Below are 20,431 nucleotides of genomic sequence, written 5' to 3'. Positions count from 1 at the left end.
CTTTTTACAGATACAGACTAACAAATTTATTAGAGCATAAGCTTTTGTGAGCTACAGCTCACTTTGTCGGAAGAAGTGAGCTGTAGCTCACGAAAGCTTATGCTCTAATAAATTTGTTTGTCTCTAACGTGCCACAAGTACTCCTTTCCTTGTAACTAAAAATAGTTTACAGATGGTAGTTTCTGGGTGACTATTTAATTGGTAAGAGAGAACTCTTTGCTACCTATACTGGCTGTCATCTTGAGAGCACTGACATTGAGTGTCTGACATAAACAATGTGTTGCATGTAATAGCCAATAGATTTTGCAGAAGTCTCCACCCAGTTATTCACTGTGAATATCTACTTCTAAGGAAAGTAGATAAATTAGTTGGTTTCTTCCCTCGTGTTTCACCAATATGGAGTAATAGGCATCTTCGCCTTCATGATAGTAGATAGTTTGTCATTTAAGGCAAAAAAGTTTTGGTGCCTCAGCTTTTGTGGAAATGCTTTTAGCACTGTTGTCTTAGCCAAATACCAGTTGAGTATTTCAATCTCTGTACTAAAATTCCCCCTCTGTAGTTGTTGTTTTGTTTGTTTGTGTTTGTAAAAAAGTGCTAATTAACAGTCCTGGAACAAAGTCCTTTATTTAACTACAGAATAGGTATAGTCTGAGCAGCTTCAATACAAGCTTTTCCCTGCCCTACCACATCGGATTGCTTCAAGGCTGATCTAGAAGACTAACTCTGGGATGGGGGGATAGTTCACAGACAATATTTATTTAACACTTACAAAGGTGTCACTTGATACAAATGTTAGCAGACTTTTTTTTTTTTTAATGATGGAGACACTACCATGAGACCTACATGCTCATTTCACAAAAGTCTCCAAATAGCCACAGATACACATTAGTAACTACTATGAGTCATAGCTGAAATTGTCTGGACTGAATGAATTACCTGGAGCAGCATTTCATTGTATTTTCAGTTCAGTACGGTGTTCTATATTTACCAACTTAAACTGTTACATAGTGTTGCCGTGTGCTGTTACAGTTAGCATGGTCCCCAGGGTTGGTTTCACTTCCGTGGTGAATGATGATCATAGAATATCAGGGTTGGAAGGGACCTCAGGAGGTCATCTAGTCCAACCCCCTGCTCAAAGCAGGACCAATCCCCAACTAAATCATCCCAGCCAGGGCTTTGTCAAGCCTGACCTTGAAAACCTCAAAGGAAGGAGATTCCACCACCTCCCTAGGTAACGTATTCCAGTGTTTCACCACCCTCCTAGTGAAAAAGCTTTTCCTAACATCCAACCTAAACGTCCCCCATTGCAACTTGAGACCATTACTCCTTGTTCTGTCATCTGCTACCACTGAGAACAGTCTAGATCCATCCTCTTTGGAACCCCCCTTCAGGTAGTTGAAAGCAGCTATCAAATCCCCCCTCATTCATCTCTTCTGCAGGCTAAACAATCCAAGTTCCCTCAGCCTCTCCTTGAAAGTCATGTGCGCCATCCATCCAATCATTTTTGTTGCTCTCTGCTGGACGTTTTCCAATTTTTCCACATCCTTCTTGTTGTGTGGGGCCCAAAACAGGACACAGTACTCCAGATGAGGCCTCACCAATGTCAAATAGAGGGGAACGATCACGTCCCTCGATCTGCTGGCAATACCCCTACTTACACAGCCCAAAATGCTATTGGCCTTCTTGGCAATAAGGGCACGCTGTTGACTCATATCCAGCTTTTCGTCCACTGTAACCCCTAGGTCCTTTTCTGCAGAACTGCTTCCGAGCCATTCGGTCCCTAGTCTGTAGCGGTGCATGGGGTTCTTCCGTCCTAAGTGCAGGACTCTGCACTTGTCCTTGTTGAATCTCATCAGATTTCTTTTGGCCCAATCCTCTAAGTTCTAGGTCCCTCTGTATCCTATCACTATCCTCCAGCGTATCTACCGCTCCTCCCAGTTTAGTGTCATCTGCAAACTTGGTGAGGGTGCAATCCATGCCATCCTCCAGATCATTAAAGAAGATATTGAACAGAACCGACCCTTGGGGCACTCTGCTAGATACCGGCTGCCAACTAGACATAGAGCCATTGATCACTACCCGTTGAGCCCGACAATCTAGCCAGCTTTCTATCCACCTTATAGTCCATTCATCCAGCCCATAGTTCTTTAATTTGCTGGCAAGAATACTGTGGGTATTATATGTGGGTATTGTAAGAATACTGTGGGTATCATAGTCCTGGATGGGTGTAACTATTAAAGTAATTTGGAATTATCTGGCATTGAAGGTTCCCTATGAATGGAGAAAACTATTAAATTTCCTTGCTACTCTTGCAGAGTTAGATAACACAGGTAGTTGATTGGGAATAAATGGATCATCACTGGATTTTTTTTCACTGGTTGTAGGTTGGATTTCATAATATTAGGGCCAACATTTTTACATTTCAGGTTTCAGAGTAACAGCCATGTTAGTCTGTATTCGCAAAAAGAAAAGGAGTACTTGTGGCACCTTAGAGACTAACCAATTTATTTGAGCATAAGCTTTCGTGAGCTACAGCTCACTTCGTCGGATGCAACTAAATCCACACTTAGATATCTAAGAAATAATACTGTAAATGATTCATCAGTAGATGAATAGAAATTGGTATGCTCTCAATCTTGCTTACTATTATTCATAGATATTAAGGTCAGAAGGGACCATTATGATCATCTAGTCTGACCTCCTGTACAACGCAGGCTAAAGAATCTCACCCTCCCACTCCTGCGAAAAACCTCTCACCTATGTCTGAGCTATTGAAGTCCTCAAATCGTAGTTTAAAGACTTCAAGGAGCGGAGAATCCTCCAGCAAGTGACCCGTGCCCCATGCTAAGAGGAAGGCGAAAAACCTCCAGGGCCTCTTCTAATCTGCCCTGGAGGAAAATTCCTTCCTGACCCCAAATATGGCGATCAGCTAAACCCTGAGCATATGAGCAAGATTCACCAGCCAGATACCCAGGAAAAATTTTCTGTAGTAACTCAGATCCCACCTCTTTATCCCTGTAACCTTTTTACTTTAAGCATCTTTTGTTTTGCTCTCTTACACACCTTTTCTGGTTCATCTCTCTGCATCTTTTCCTCCTCGCTAGGTAAGTGTACATGTAATCATTCTTTTATGCTCATGGAATAATGTATTATTTTTATTTCACCAGGAATTTGAACAGTTTAACAGAAGGTTGAATGAGGTATCTAAAAGAGTCCGTATTCCATTGCCAGTGTCAAATATTCTTTGGGAGCATTGTATCCGACTAGCCAATAGAACTATTGTGGAAGGGTAAGTGGTCTACAAACGCCTCTGTAAAGTTAGTCTTCAGTAAATATTTCTTTAATGGCAATGTTTGTAAGGTGAGGGCCTTAGATTCCATAAAGCAGTGAACTCCACTTTTGTGGACTCTTGCACCTGATGTCAGTGAGGATCTTCACAGGCACAGAAGCTTGAATCCATGGAATTCATTATGGGATTGGGCCCTAAAATATACTAACAGGGGTGGGGGTGTGCAGACACATGGCTATTACTGATGATTGACACTGTATAGTGCCCAAAATTGTGGACACAAAATAAGACACATCCTTTTCTTAAATACCTTACAGTCTTTAGTGGACCATACTTCAACAAAGTAGTGAGGAGAAGAGATCAACACAGAACAGAATCTAATACAAATATATGATATAATGGTAGCTAGATTACCGTGCTTCTGTCTGATGATGCCCTTGCCAGGAAGGGCATGGAGACTTGCTAACATGGAGTTCCATCCTGAAGAACAGCCTAGCAGTACCACTAAGATGCGAGGGAGCAGGAAGCTTCCAGCCCATTCACCCACTATTGTTTGTGGTAGGGAGAGATAGGAAAACAAGCATGGGGCTCAGCCATACCCCCAACACTCCCAACAGGGACTGTGAATGGAGGGTTCTTCCAATACTGGGGGCAGCCAGTTTGTGCTCAGCAGCATGTGTTCTGACATTTTGTTATTTGTTTGTTTGTTCTTGTCCACTCACCAGTGGCTCTCACCGCACCTCTCTTCTGCATCATGATATCTGCCATCCTCCTCCTTCCCCTTCCTTCCCGCTCGCTCTATCTTCCTTCCTCATTACCCTCACACGTTTAGAGTTCCAATCACCTCAGCCCACTACTTTTTCCCTTTTCAACTTGATCTTTCGTCTCCTGCCAGCATAAGCCTAGATCCCACATCTGCATCCTCCTCCTCTTCACCTCTGGTGACATTTACCCAAACCCTGCCCTTACCTCTCTACCCACCCTCTCCACTTCCAACCCATAGCCGCCGCCACCACCACCACAACAGCTCTCCTCATACCAACCATCCTATCTGAATGTCCATTCTCCTCTGTCTTCCCCTTCTCTTGCTGTCTCTGGAACATCCACTCCAGCTCTAAAAAGATCACAGCCATCCATAATCCCTTCGTATCCTGCTCCCTCTATCTCTTGGCTTTTACAGAGACCTGGATCCCTACATCTGACATTGCTTCTTCAGGTGCCATCTCTTACAGAGGCCCTTTCTTCTCTCTCACTCCTTACCTTGAACGAGACTGCGATGGGAATATTGGCCCTCACCATTCCCTTTCTTGCTGCTTCCAATCCCTCCCTTTCTCCTCCCTCAACTCTTTCTCCTCTTTTGAACACCACTGCATCCACCTCGTCTCTCCTCTACCCCTCCATGTTGCTGCCAGGCCTACACTAGTGCCCACCCAGCTTCTCCCCATCAATTGTTCTTCCTGATTTCAGCTCCTGATGCTCGCTCTCTCTTCTCCTCGTAATCTCCTATACTGATCCTCTGTGACTTCAGCTTCCATGTTAATGACCCATCTGACCCCTTAACTATACATCTCCTCACCCTCACCTCCTCATTTGGCCTGCAGCCCTGCTTCAACTCTCCCATTCACCAAAAAGCCATTCACTTGACTTGTTTCAGAGTAACAGCCGTGTTAGTCTGTATTCGCAAAAAGAAAAGGAGTACTTTTGGCACCTTAGAGACTAACCAATTTATTTGAGCATAAGCTTTCGTGAGCTACAGCTCACTTCATCGGATGCATACTGTGGAAACTGCAGAAGACATTATATACACAGAGACCATGAAAAAATACCTTCTCCCACCCCACTCTCCTGCTGGTAATAGCTTATCCAAAGTGACCACTCTCCCTACAATGTGCATGATAATCAAGGTGGGCCATTTCCAGCACAAATCCAGGTTTTCTCCCCCCCCCCCCCCTCCGCCACCCCCATACACACACAAACTCACTCTCCTGCTGGTAATAGCTCATCCAAAGTGACCACTCTCCCTACAATGTGCATGATAATCAAGGTGGGCCATTTCCAGCACAAATCCAGGTTTTCTCACCCCCCCCCACACACACACACACAAACTCACTCTCCTGCTGGTAATAGCTCATCCAAACTGACCACTCTCCTTACAATGTGTATGATAATCAAGGTGGGCCATTTCCAGCATAAATCCAAGTTTAACCAGAACGTCGGGGGGGGGGGGAAGGAAAAAACAAGGGGAAATAGGCTACCTTGCATAATGACTTAGCCACTCCCAGTCTCTATTTAAGCCTAAATTAATAGTATCCAATTTGCAAATGAATTCCAATTCAGCAGTTTCTCGCTGGAGTCTGGATTGAAGTTTTTTTGTTGTAAGATAGCGACCTTCATGTCTGTAATTGCGTGACCAGAGAGATTGAAGTGTTCTCCAACTGGTTTATGAATGTTATAATTCTTGACATCTGATTTGTGTCCATTTATTCTTTTACGTAGAGACTGTCCAGTTTGACCAATGTACATGGCAGAGGGGCATTGCTGGCACATGATGGCATATATCACCGCATTTGCTCCAACCCCTCAGACAGAGACAAACACCTACAAGATCTCTATCAAGCATTCTTACAACTACAATACCCACCTGCAGAAGTGAAGAAACAGATTGATAGAGCCAGAAGAGTTCCCAGAAGTCACCTACTGCAGGACAGGCCTAACAAAGAAAATAACAGAACGCCACTAGCCGTCACCTTCAGCCCCCAACTAAAACCCCTCCAACGCATTAAGGATCTACAGCCTATCCTGAAGGATGACCCAACACTCTCACAAATCTTGAGAGACAGGCCAGTCCTTGCCTACAGACAGCCCCCCAACCTAAAGCAAATACTCACCAACAACCACATACCACACAACAGAACCACTAACCCAGGAACCTATCCTTGCAACAAAGCCCGTTGCCAACTGTGCCCGCATATCTATTCAGGGAACACCATCACAGGGCCTTATAACATCAGCCACACTATCAGAGGCTCGTTCACCTGCACATCCACCAATGTGATATATGCCATCATGTGCCAGCAATGCCCCTCTGCCATGTACATTGGTCAAACTGGACAGTCTCTACGTAAAAGAATAAATGGACACAAATCAGATGTCAAGAATTATAACATTCATAAACCAGTTGGAGAACACTTCAATCTCTCTGGTCACGCAATTACAGACATGAAGGTCGCTATCTTACAACAAAAAAACTTCAATCCAGACTCCAGCGAGAAACTGCTGAATTGGAATTCATTTGCAAATTGGATACTATTAATTTAGGCTTAAATAGAGACTGGGAGTGGCTAAGTCATTATGCAAGGTAGCCTATTTCCCCTTGTTTTTTCCTTCCCCCTCCCCCCCCCCCCCCGACGTTCTGGTTAAACTTGGATTTATGCTGGAAATGGCCCACCTTGATTATCATACACATTGTAAGGAGAGTGGTCAGTTTGGATGAGCTATTACCAGCAGGAGAGTGAGTTTGTGTGTGTGTGGGGGGGGGGGGGGGTGAGAAAACCTGGATTTGTGCTGGAAATGGCCCACCTTGATTATCATGCACATTGTAAGGAGAGTGGTCACTTTGGATGAGCTATTACCAGCAGGAGAGTGGAGTGGGAGGAGGTATTGTTTCATGGTCTCTGTGTATATAATGTCTTCTGCAGTTTCCACAGTATGCATCCGATGAAGTGAGCTGTAGCTCACGAAAGCTTATGCTCAAATAAATTGGTTAGTCTCTAAGGTGCCACAAGTACTCCTTTTCTTTTCACTTGACTTGGTCGTCCCCTCTTTGACTATTACGTGGCCTCTTTCAGCATTACCCATCAGCCTCACCCTCATGCCCTCTCATTCAGTCTTTCCATGACTCCAGTCCATCAGCACTGATGATGTCTCATCTGCTCTCCACCCTCTCCTTCCCTTTGTTATATCAATATGACTTGATTCTCTCCATGCTTTCGTGTCCTGTACTGTAACTCTTCTGCCCTCCTCTCCCATCACAAGGTCTTCGCTGCCAACCCCCAGCCCTGGATCATTCCCAGTATCTGCTTCCTCCCTTCCTGCCCTCATGCTGCTGAGCATCTCTTGCAGAAATCCTGTGAAAGGCTGATTTCTTCCACTGCAAATTCATTCTCTCGTCCTTCAGGTCTGCCATCTTCCTTGCTAAACAGCTTTATTTCTCCCAATTAATTGAACCCCACACCTACAATCCCAGCTGCATTTTCACCACCTTTGATTCACTCCTCAAATTGTCCCCTCCCTCTACCACCACTTCTCTTTCTGCACAGGATCCCACTGATTTTTTCCAAGAGAAAATTGACAGAGAATGACATGACCTTTCCTTTCCTTCTTTTCCCCCTTCTACTCCTACGATGCTCTCCTGCATACGTGACAGGAGAAAAGTAGAAGTTTCTTGTCTGTTCTCATCCTCTAATATCCTCCACTTGCCCCAGTGATGCCATCCTCAGCCCATCTCCTTTGCACCCACTCTTATCCTATCCCTTAGTCTTCTTAACCTCTTAGTCTCCACTGTCTCTTCACTTCAAATTACAAACATGCTGTAGTCTTGCCCATCTTGAATCCATTTATATTGATGCTGCAAAGATCATTTTCCTAGCCTGTCACTTTGACCATGTCATCTTCTCTTTGAATCCCTCCTCTGGTTGCCTCTTCCCTTCTCTATTGCATCAAACGTAAGCTGCTTGTTTTCACTTTCAAGGCCTGTCATGACCTATCCCTACCCTACCTCTCGTCTCTCATTCAATATGAAAATGTTGACTCTTGCCTCTGATTGGCCCACAGTGCCAGCCTCCATCACCCACTTGTCAAATTGTCAGACAAGCACCTTCGCGGTTTATCCCATGTTGCCCTTCACGTTTGGGAGGAGCTCTCTGTAAATGTCTCTGATGCTACCACATTATCCTCCTCCAAATTTCTCCTTAAAACTTTTTTGTTGTTGTTGCCATGATGCCTAAAAAAAACGTTGACAACAGTTAGGCTGTTCATGTGCTGAGACCACTGCCTATCTTGCTGACCAATGCTGTTTCATTGTTTCCTGGGACTCCTCTTTCTCTCTTTAGCCACCTGTTGTCTCTTGTCTTATATTTGGACTGTAAATTCTTTGGGGCAGGGACTGTCTTTTTGTTCTGTTTGTACAGCACAGGGGTCCATGAGTGGGAGAGACTCCTAGGTGCAATGGTAATACAAATAATAAACAGTGAGAATAATTTTGCATCTGGAAGAGTGAGGGAGTGAACTCTTAGCCCTCAGGTTCACCTAATTAAATGCATCCTTATAGTTTTAAGGCCTAAGATACAAATGAATCCCACTTATCTCACAGATGTTGTTCACTTCCTTTTAGTCATTTCTCTTCACTTGTTACCCATTTTAGTTATGCCAATGTCAAGAAGTGTAGCAATGAAGGGCGTGCCCTGATGCAATTGGACTTCCAGCAGTTTTTAATGAAGCTAGAAAAGCTAACAGACATTAGGCCTATTCCGGATAAGGAATTTGTGGAGACCTACATTAAAGCTTACTATCTGACTGAAAATGACATGGAGCGCTGGATCAAGGAGCACAGGGTAAGAGTTGAATTTTGATACTTTTTTTTTTTTATCAAGAGGATTTTTTTCATGATAATGGTATCACATTAATAACAATACACTCTTTCAGTGCTATAGTGTGTGTGTAATATGTACATGGCTACTGATTTTTCCATTGCACACATGGATCACCAAACAGGCTTCAATCATTTTTTGTACCTAAGGTGCCATAATTTTCCATTATAAGCCTTTAATACATATAAATGCATATTCACAGAGAGAAAATATGGAAGTTCTATCCATGTCTCATAATGGTGTGTACCAAACAAATATCTAGCTTATTAAGTGAAGAGTTACTGTTAATCTTTTATACATGGCACCAGAGTACCTTGGGTGGGGGGGAACCCTCATCAGTCTACTTTATCATCTTCCAAGTCCTTCCTTATAACTAATTTGTGCTGGGATGTCTACAGAATCCTGCCATTGCATTGGTAACAGACTGGCAGGTGGTGAGCTTCATTGTGCACACAGCTAATCTATACGGATATGTGCTCGCTCATTATTAATTCATCCTCTGTCCTTCCTTCCCCTTCCCATTTGATAGTTTCATCTCCCTCTTGCATCTTCTGATTAGCCTATATTTTAAGTAGGACTGTCAAGCGATTAAAAAAATTAATCATGATTAATCGTATTGTTAAACAATAGAATACCATTCATTTAAATATTCTGGATGCATTCTACATTTTTAAATATATTGAATTCAATTAGAACACAAAATACAAAGTGTACAGAGCTCACTTCATATTTATTTTTGATTACAAGTATTTGCACTGTAAAAAATAAAAATGAATAGTTTTTTTCAACTCACCTAATACAAGTACTGTAGTGCAATCTCTTTATCATGAAAGTTGAACTTACAAATGTAGAATTATGTAAAAAAAACCCCACTGCGTTCAAAAATAAAACAATGTCAAATTTTAGAGCCTGCAAGTCCACTCAGTCCTACTTTTTCTTTAGGAAAAGTCCAATTGCTCAGACAAACAAGTTTGTTTACATTTGTAGTAGATAAAGCTGTCCGCTTTTTGTTTACAATGCCACCTGAAAGTGAGAACAGGCTTTCTCATAGGACTGTTGTAGCTGGCATTGCAAGATATTTACGTGCCAGATGCACTTAAGATTCATATGTCCCTTCATGCTTCAACCACCATTCCAGGGTACATGTGTCCATGCTGATGACGCGTTCTGCTTGATGACAATCCAAAGCAGTACGGACCGACACATGTTCATTTTCATTATCTGAGTCAGATGCCACCAGCAGAAGGTTGATTTTCTTTTTTGGTAGTTCGGGTTCTGTAGTTTCCACATGGGAGTGTTGCTCTTTTAAGATTTCTGAAAGCATGCTCCACATCTCATCCCTCTCAGATTTTGGAAGGCTCTTCAGATTCTTAAACTTTGGGTCGAGTGCTGTAGCTATCGTTAGAAATCTCACATTGGTACCTTCTTTGCGTTTTGTCAAATCTGCAGTGAAAGTGTTCTTAAAATGAACATGTGCTGGGTCATCATCTGAAACTGCTATAACATCAAATATATGGCAGAATGTGGGTAAAACAGGTCAGGGGACATAAAATTATCCCACAAGGAGTTTAGTTACAAATTTAATTAACGCATTATTTTTGTAATGAGTGTCATCAGCATGGAAGCATGTGCTCTAGAATGGTGGCCGAAGCATGAAGGAGCATACAAATGTTCAGCATATGTGGCACATATATACCTTGCAATGCCAGGTACAAAAGTGCCAGGCAAATGCCTGTTCTTATTTTCTGGTGACATTGTAAATAAGAAGAGGGCAGCAATATCTCCTGTAAATGTAAACAAACTTGTTTGGCTTAGCGATTGGCTGAACAAGAAGTAGGACTGAGTAGACTTGTAGGCTCTAAAATTTTACATTGTTTTGTTTTTGAGTGTAGTTATGTAACAACAAAATCTACATTTGTAAGTTTCACTTTCAGGACAAAGAGATTGCACTACAATACTTACATGAGGTGAATTGAAAAATACTATTTACTTTGTTTAGCATTTTTACAGTGCAAATATTTCTAATAAAAATAATATACACTTTGATTTCAATTACAACACAGAATACAATATATATGAAAATGTAGAAAAACATCCAAAATATTTAATAAATTTCAATTGGTATTCCATTGTTTAACAGTGCGATTAAAACTGCGATTAATCGCAATACATTTTTTTAATGACAATTTTTTTGAGTTAATCCCATGAGTTAACTGCAATTAGTCGACAGCCCTAAAATGTTGAGCTCTTTAGATCATGGACTGTCTAGTTAATACGTGTTTGTGCACAATGGGACCCTGACTGGGGCCTACTGTGTAAGCCTAATATAAGCAAAACTAACAACCAACAGCTCAGCCTTATTCAAGACCTGATGCTGGCAAGATTTGGTAAGCCAACCAGCTGCTCTGAGTCCAATAAAATAGAGAAGTAGAACAGAATATCACCTGCAAATTAGAGACACCCCAGCAGCATTGAATACATGTTTCTTGTTTATGTATGCTAAACCTAATAATAAAATAAGTGTCTGTGCCACCCTCTCAGTGCGCTTACCTAAGCTATTTATTGTGAAAATTACACTAATAGATTGGTAAATGTGTGTATTTACTGTTAGGGTGGCATAAGCAATTAGGTGTAAGAATTAAAGCCCTCCACAACAAGCATAATAATAATAATAATGAAATCCCTTCTTGCCCTCAATCCTCTGCTCTCCAAATGCTGTGGAGAACATATGGATGCTGCAGGTGTTAGCCAAAAGATTGAGGTCTAGATTGTAGCAGACTGAAAAAAGGGGAGCAGAGAGATAAGAGACGCTCAAGCAACACAGTCCACAGGTGCATAAAAAACTCCTTCTAATCAGTGGTGTCCCAGGTGGCAGTTAAGTTTAAGAGTGTGTGTGTATAAACGTTTCAGAGTAACAGCCGTGTTAGTCTGAATTCGCAAAAAGAAAAGGAGTACTTGTGGCACCTTAGAGACTAACCAATTTATTTGAGCATGAGCTTTCGTGAGCTACAGCTCACTTCATCAGATGCATACTGTGGAAAGTGTAGAAGATCTTTTTATACACACAAAGCATGAAAAAATACCTCCCCCCATGTGCCTCATGTGCATGAACTTGATCATGCACATTGTGTAAAGAGTTGTCACTTTGGATGGGCTATCACCAGCAGGAGAGCGAATTTGTGTGGGGGGGTGGAGGGTGAGAAAACCTGGATTTGTGCTGGAAATGGCCCAACCTGATGATCACTTTAGATAAGCTATTACCAGCAGGACAGTGGGGTGGGAGGAGGTATTGTTTCATATTCTCTGTGTATATATAAAGTCTGCTGCAGTTTCCACGGTATGCATCCGATGAAGTGAGCTGTAGCTCACGAAAGCTCATGCTCAAATAAATTGGTTAGTCTCTAAGGTGCCACAAGTACTCCTTTTCTTTTTGTATAAACGTTTTCTCTCTATCCATTGTTAGACAGAGAAGGCCAGATAATACTACCAGTGTGGTTCCTACCCCAAACCCAGATCTAAAACCTATTGAACCAGTGTCTAGGACCTCTGAGGACGCCACAAACTGCCTAAGTTGTCTCTCCAGCACATGCTCAATAACCTTTACAAAAAACAGGAGTTAGGAATAGCTTGGTCAGTAGTTAGCAAACCTGTCAACATGAAGAGTTGGATTCCTGAACAAAGGTCTCACAGCGGCCTTTTCAAGAATAATAGTCCCCTGTCGACCTTAAGGGGACATTGACAGTCTCCACCACAGTGGACCTAGTGGCGGCCTTCACCAACTGAAATGGGGTCATCTTGATGGTTGTAGTTTGAAGCGCTCCTAACCAGCTACAATGGACAACAAAATAAAACCCTTTGGTACTTCCGCACAAGAAGACTGTAGGGCAGATGAGTGGTCTCCCTATATAGCACTCTGTGTTCACTTGACAGGGATGTGACAGCCAGTCAGGAACAGCTCTTTCCTTTTCCTTTGAGTCTGCTACTTTGACAGCAGTACTCCATGAACAGTTGTAACAAAGACAGTTGATGGATGGATCAAGAGGACTGGAGGGGCTTCTTAGAAAGCACTGAATAATGAAATATGGTTGGTGGGTTAAATAGCGACAGCATAAGTCTAAAATATTTCAAGGGTCAGAACAGGAAGGAAGGAGAGGTATAGGGTGTATATGTAGAAGTAAGGATACAATTAAGAAAGGGAAAACTTGGGCTGAATATCCGGATAATCTTCCTGAAAAATCTAAAAGTTGTATAATACTTAGAATCATAGAATCATAGAATATCAGGGTTGGAAGGGACCCCAGAAGGTCATCTAGTCCAACCCCCTGCTCGAAGCAGGACCAATTCCCAGTTAAATCATCCCAGCCAGGGCTTTGTCAAGCCTGACCTTAAAAACCTCTAAGGAAGGAGATTCTACCACCTCCCTAGGTAATGCATTCCAGTGTTTCACCACCCTCTTAGTGAAAAAGTTTTTCCTAATATCCAATCTAAACCTCCCCAACTGCAACTTGAGACCATTACTCCTCGTTCTGTCATCTGCTACCATTGAGAACAGTCTAGAGCCATCCTCTTTGGAACCCCCTTTCAGGTAGTTGAAAGCAGCTATCAAATCCCCCCCTCATTCTTCTCTTCTGCAGGCTAAACAATCCCAGCTCCCTCAGCCTCTCCTCATAACTCATGTGTTCCAGACCCCTAATCATTTTTGTTGCCCTTCGCTGGACTCTCTCCAATTTATCCACATCCTTCTTGAAGTATGGGGCCCAAAACTGGACACAGTACTCCAGATGAGGCCTCACCAATGTCGAATAGAGGGGAACGATCACGTCCCTCGATCTGCTCGCTATGCCCCTACTTATACATCCCAAAATGCCATTGGCCTTCTTGGCAACAAGGGCACACTGTTGACTCATATCCAGCTTCTCGTCCACTGTCACCCCTAGGTCCTTTTCCGCAGAACTGCTGCCTAGCCATTCGGTCCCTAGTCTGTAGCTGTGCATTGGGTTCTTCCATCCTAAGTGCAGGACCCTGCACTTATCCTTATTGAACCTCATCAGATTTCTTTTGGCCCAATCCTCCAATTTGTCTAGGTCCTTCTGTATCCTATCCCTCCCCTCCAGCGTATCTACCACTCCTCCCAGTTTAGTATCATCTGCAAATTTGCTGAGAGTGCAATCCACACCATCCTCCAGATCATTTATGAAGATATTGAACAAAACCGGCCCCAGGACCAACCCTTGGGGCACTCCACTTGATACCGGCTGCCAACTAGACATGGAGCCATTGATCACTACCCGTTGAGCCTGACTTCCATGGGAAGGGCTGAGAACTCCTCCTTCATTTGGAGCATTTATAATCAGACCAGACAATACACTAATAGAAGTATGCTAGAGGACAGACCAGCCCTGGCAGGGGAGGATGGACTGGATGATCTACTAGGACTTTTCAAGAAGAAAAGGAGTACTTGCGGCACCTTAGAGACTAACCAATTTATTTGAGCATAAGCTTTTGTGAGCTACAGCTCACTTCATCAGATGCATACTGTGGAAAGTGTAGAAGATCTTTTTATACACACAAAGCATGAAAAAATACCTCCCCCCACCCCACTCTCCTGCTGGTAATAGCTTATCTAAAGTGATCACTCTCCTTACAATGTATATGATAATCAAGTTGGGCCATTTCCAGCACAAATCCAGGTTTTCTCCTCTCCCACCTCCCCGCAAACCCACTCTTCTGTTGGTAATAGCTTATCTAAAGTGACCACTCTCCTTACAATGTGTATGATAATCAAGGTGGGCCATTTCCAGCACAAATCCAGGGTTTAACAAGAATATCTGAGGGGCGGGGGGTAGGAAAAAACAAGGGGAAATAGGTTACCTTACATAATGACTTAGCCACTCCCAGTCTCTATTCAAACCTAAGTTAATTGTATTCAATTTGCAAATGAATTCCAATTCAACAGTCTCTCGCTGGAGTCTGGTTTTGAAGTTTTTTTGTTGTAATATCGCAACTTTCATGTCTGTAATCGCGTGACCAGAGAGATTGAAGTGTTCTCCAACTAGTTTATGAATGTTATAATTCTTGATATCTGATTTGTGTCCATTTATTCTTTTACGTAGAGACTGTCCAGTTTGACCAATGTACATGGCAGAGGGGCATTGCTGGCACATGATGGCATATATCACATTGGTGGATGTGCAGGTGAACGAGCCTCTGATAGTGTGGCTGATGTTATTAGGCCCTGTGATGGTGTCCCCTGAATAGATATGTGGGCACAGTTGGCAACGGGCTTTGTTGCAAGGATAGGTTCCTGGGTTAGTGGTTCTGTTGTGTGGTATGTGGTTGCTGGTGAGTATTTGCTTCAGGTTGGGGGGCTGTCTGTAGGCAAGGACTGGCCTGTCTCTCAAGATTTGTGAGAGTGTTGGGTCATCCTTCAGGATAGGTTGTAGATCCTTAATAATGCGTTGGAGGGGTTTTAGTTGGGGGCTGAAGGTGACGGCTAGTGGCGTTCTGTTATTTTCTTTGTTAGGCCTGTCCTGTAGTAGGTGACTTCTGGGAACTCTTCTGGCTCTATCAATCTGTTTCTTCACTTCCACAGGTGGGTATTGTAGTTGTAAGAATGCTTGATAGAGATCTTGTAGGTGTTTGTCTCTGTCTGAGGGGTTGGAGCAAATGCGGTTGTATCGCAGAGCTTGGCTGTAGACAATGGATCGTGTGGTGTGGTCAGGGTAAAAGCTGGAGGCATGTAGCTAGTAATAGCGGTCAGTAGGTTTCCGGTATAGGGTGGTGTTTATGTGACCATCGTTTATTAGCACTGTAGTGTCCAGGAAGTGGATCTCTTGTGTGGACTGGACCAGGCTGAGGTTGATGGTGGGATGGAAATTGTTGAAATCACGGTGGAATTCCTCAAGGGCTTCTTTTCCATGGGTCCAGATGATGAAGATGTCATCAATATAGCGCAAGTAGAGTAAGGGCGTTAGGGGACGAGAGCTGAGGAAGCGTTGTTCTAAGTCAGCCATAAAAATGTTGGCATACTGTGGGGCCATGCGGGTACCCATAGCAGTGCTGCTGATTTGAAGGTATACATTGTCCCCAAATGTAAAATAGTTATGGGTAAGGACAAAGTCACAAAGTTCAGCCACCAGGTTAGCCGTGACATTATTGGGGATAGTGTTCTTGACGGCTTGTAGTCCATCTTTGTGTGGAATGTTGGTGTAGAGGGCTTCTACATCCATAGTGGCCAGGATGGTGTTATCAGGAAGATCACCGATGGATTGTAGTTTCCTCAGGAAGTCAGTGGTGTCTCGAAGGTAGCTGGGAGTGCTGGTAGCGTAGGGCCTGAGGAGGGAGTCTACATAGCCAGACAATCCTGCTGTCCGGGTGCCAATGCCTGAGATGATGGGGCGCCCAGGATTTCCAGGTTTATGGATCTTGGGTAGTAGATAGAATATCCCAGGTCGGAGTTCCAGGGGTGTGTCTGTGCAGATTTGATCTTGTGCTTTTTCAGGGAGTTTCTTGAGCAAATGCTATAGTTTCTTTTGGTAACTCTCAGTGGGATCAGAGGGTAATGAGCAAATAGTCACCAGCAACCACATATCACACAACAGAACCACTAACCCAGGAACCTATCCTTGCAACTGTGCCCACATATCTATTCAGGGGACAACATCACAGAGCCTAATAACATCAGCCACACTATCAGAGGCTCGTTCATCTGCACATCCACCAATGTGATATATGCCATCATGTGCCAGCAATGCCCCTCTGCCATGTACATTGGTCAAACTGGACAGTCTCTACGTAAAAGAATAAATGGGCACAAATCAGATGTCAAGAATTATAACATTCATAAACCAGTTGGAGAACACTTCAATCTCTCTGGTCACGCGATTACAGACATGAAAGTTGCGATATTACAACAAAAAAACTCCAAAACCAGACTCCAGCGAGAGACTGTTGAATTGGAATTCATTTGCAAATTGGATACAATTAACTTAGGCTTGAATAGAGACTGGGAGTGGCTAAGTCATTATGTAAGGTAACCTATTTCCCCTTGTTTTTTCCTACTCTCCCCCTCCTCAGACGATCTTGTTAAACCCTGGATTTGTGCTGGAAATGGCCCACCTTGATTATCATATACATTGTAAGGCAGAGTGATCACTTTAGATAAGCTATTACCAGCAGGAGAGTGGGGTGGGGGGAGGTATTTTTTCATGCTTTGTGTGTATAAAAAGATCTTCTACACTTTCCACAGTATGCATCCGATGAAGTGAGCTGTAGCTCACGAAAGCTTATGCTCAAATAAATTGGTTAGTCTCTAAGGTGCCACAAGTACTCCTTTTCTTTTTGCGAATACAGACTAACACGGTTGTTACTCTAGGACTTTTCAGTCGCTAATTCTTGACAGACTGAGAGTCCAACATTTCTTCAGAATTTCTCTATCTAATACTGTAAGTAATGACTTTTGAGTGTAAGTAGTCTTTTCTCAGGCCAGTTATATAACTGTACACTCCTTTAAGCCTGTTGGAGCTCTGACCGAAATACTGTACAACAGCCATCCCTTCAAAGAGCCACTCTTATGTCTAAGTGGGTTAATGAGCCGAGGTTGGCTCATCAATGAGAGAGCAGAATCCTTTCCAAGCATGATCATCAGCATGATTGTTGGGGGTGTTTCAGTCAAACACTGCCTGCCCAGTACAGCCTTGTTAGTACAGACAGCAGTGTATTCTGAGGAGGTGAAGCTGGTACAGTATTATGATCCAAGTACAAGAAAATTGCCATATGTTGACTAAAATATTTGAAAAATCTTCCACAATCCTGGCTAGTGAGGTACACAGAAAAGAATTTGAGAAATTGGGACTTTTTGCGTTAGTTTCCATAGTTCACACACAGAACAGCATTTAAATAACTGTGAGCTGGAGGAGCATAATGGGTAATGACCTGCAAAGAAGTCCATTATATGCTGCTGTTGGAACTCTGGGAAACAAGGGGAAAGGAGATCGGTCAGTTTTGTGGAAAGCTTTTTCTCACTGTTAGCCTCCATCCTTTAACAAAGTTTAAGACATCTGAGAAGTTGCATGGAACATGAAGTACACTGATTAATCATCCAAAACGAATGTTTATAATTAAGCTATAAATTTTAGTTGCTCCGCCTCTGCAAATGGACTTTTAAGACAAAGTAATAAAGCAGAAAAAAAAAAAGGCAAAAGAAGCATAGTTTTTTCCTTCATCCAAAATGCTGAGCCAGAATCCAAATTACTGTCTTAGCTATTTCTTCATCTGTGTTTGGATAGTGTCTAGCGCACACTGGGCGCTACTGCAGTCTAAACAATCAATAACTGTACTGTTTGGGGCCACACACTGTTAGGATTAAAAGTCTCTTGAAATGATACATTGAATCTATGTTTCAGGATTACTTTGAATCCAGCTGGAAGTTTGCTTTACTTGCGTGAAAGCAATGCATTTGCCTCATTATATCTTGAGCTATGAGAAATAGGAAGGAGTGATTTGTTGACCTACATTGAATAATTCTCATTTGTATTTGCTGGTGGAGCTTACATTTTGGAGTCTCTTTTTCAGCAAAATGGGAATTCTGGCAAATCTGATGTTTTTACAGGTGTTAAACATTCTATTAAAATGTTTACATTATTTTTAAAATTTGTTCTTTATCATACAGTAAAACTAATGTTGAAATCCTATTGGTAAAAATATTAAGTAAAAGCCAGGTGGAAGTGAGAAGTCAAAAGAAACAGGTCATTAATTTGTTAATCACTGTTTCTTTAGACAATTGTTGCAATTGTATTAAAGGTTTATCCAGTTAGCATATTTTTTTCTAAGGAATGGAAAATACATGTTAAGTGGCTTAAGATGTTTAAGTATTCACAGAATTACTTTCTGTCCAACACGCTTTTAAACTGTAAGCATTTTCCATTATAATCTGCCATGTAGCAAAACACTAGCTGTTTTGTTTACAACCACATGAATATTATCCAGACCTGGCTAAGTTAGCAACTTTAATTATTTTTTTTGTGTGTGTACCAAGAGCTTCTATACACTGAAAAGCTGATCAATTTTTGTTTTATTTAACTGCATATTTTTGTCTGGTTGTTTGATATAAAATTATCTGCTCTATTCGGCCAGGAATATTCCACCAAGCAGCTGACCAATCTGGTGAATGTTTGTCTGGGATCACACATCAACAAAAAAGCAAGACAGAAACTGCTAGCAGCAATTGATGACATAGACAGACCTAAAAGATAATTGGGGAAAGTTCCTTTTCTTGTGATTTGAACCAACTTCTGTTAATATGCTGCATGCAAACGACTCTCTCGTGGACTTCTGAGACATTCTGTTAACAAAAATATTGTGCATGGCCTTTCTTATTTGTGTTGGAAACACTTTGAATCAGTGTGGTATTCTCAAATATAACTTTTATAACCTCTAGTCTTTTCTGTTTCTTTTGTTAATGTCCTGTACTAAAAGGACACTATTATTGTGTCAGTTGTTCAGCTGTATATTTTGCAAAAGTGTACACTATAAGTAAATCAAGATGACAAGGAAACACCTTGGCTTAATATATAGTTGGTGCATTTTTGGTCAAAGAACCACTTAATATGTGATTCTTCTTTGTCTTACACCCTTCCACCTTTGGAACTTGTGTTTTATTATGAACACATGTAAAGTGAGGGAAAATGTACAGTCTCTTCTAATGATGAACCTTGTATGTGGATTAAGAGGGCAAATCAGCACATTAATATTGTAATATCAAGCCCATAGTCTTCGTATAGATTTTAAATGTAAGTTTATTTCAAAATTGTCATATCAAAATAATTGACCAGAAATTATGGGAAGGTAATAAATACTATACACTAATATATGAAATGATTTGTGAGAATTCCTTTGCTAGTTTTTACAACATACTATGTAGTTTACAACAAAAATTAGTACAGTTCTCTCATAACCCTTTTCCCCCTCTTCCTCAGTCCTACACAATAATGTTAGGAAGTAGGAGGAATGACGTGTTGGTTAAAACACTTGGGTCAGCTGGGTTCTACTCCCTCCTTTGCCACGGATTTCCTGGGTGATGATGGGCAAGTCAAAGTCTGTCCCTCTGGAGCAGATCCTCATCTTGTGTAAATTGTCATAGCACCGGGAACATCAATGAAGTTGTGACAATTTATACCAGCGGATGGTCTGCCCTTCTGTGCCCCCGTTTCCATATCTGTAAAATGAGAATACTCCCCTGTCTCACAGGTGTTGTCTGACTAAATCCTTATGTACTCGGAAGGTGCTCAGGTAGGGATGGAGCCATACAAGAATCAAGACAGAGACTAAATTGACTAGAATAAAATCTTTGTCTGAGACTGAGACTTAATAAACTCTGTCCTAAATCACTAATTATTTTACTCCATGTATTAACTGTAGGCTTGGCAGAATTCTATTTTAATACACACTACTTCATGTGTTTTGGCCAGAGTTTCTGCCTCAACTTTGTACTTCA

The 20,431-nt window shown here is 42.0% G+C and overlaps 1 protein-coding gene across 8 annotated transcripts in view; it reads left to right on the top strand.

Annotated features, from left to right (window-relative positions):
• The window catches only part of VPS50 (VPS50 subunit of EARP/GARPII complex), a 203,269-nt gene extending 183,457 nt beyond the window's left edge, over window positions 1–19,812 (top strand). For all 8 annotated transcript variants that reach the window (XM_073333942.1, XM_073333944.1, XM_073333941.1 and 5 more), the window contains 3 exons: window positions 3,168–3,289; window positions 8,712–8,901; window positions 19,072–19,812. In XM_073333942.1, coding sequence (XP_073190043.1) covers window positions 3,168–3,289; window positions 8,712–8,901; window positions 19,072–19,191 — 432 coding nt within the window. In that variant the 3' untranslated portion in view covers window positions 19,192–19,812. The remainder of the gene's footprint in view (window positions 1–3,167; window positions 3,290–8,711; window positions 8,902–19,071) is intronic.
• Window positions 19,813–20,431: the final 619 nt, after the last annotated feature.

Source organism: Lepidochelys kempii, chromosome 2 (genome assembly GCF_965140265.1).
Source record: "Lepidochelys kempii isolate rLepKem1 chromosome 2, rLepKem1.hap2, whole genome shotgun sequence".
Taxonomy (NCBI): Eukaryota; Metazoa; Chordata; order Testudines; family Cheloniidae; genus Lepidochelys; species Lepidochelys kempii.
This window is presented reverse-complemented; position numbering and strand designations above follow the sequence as displayed.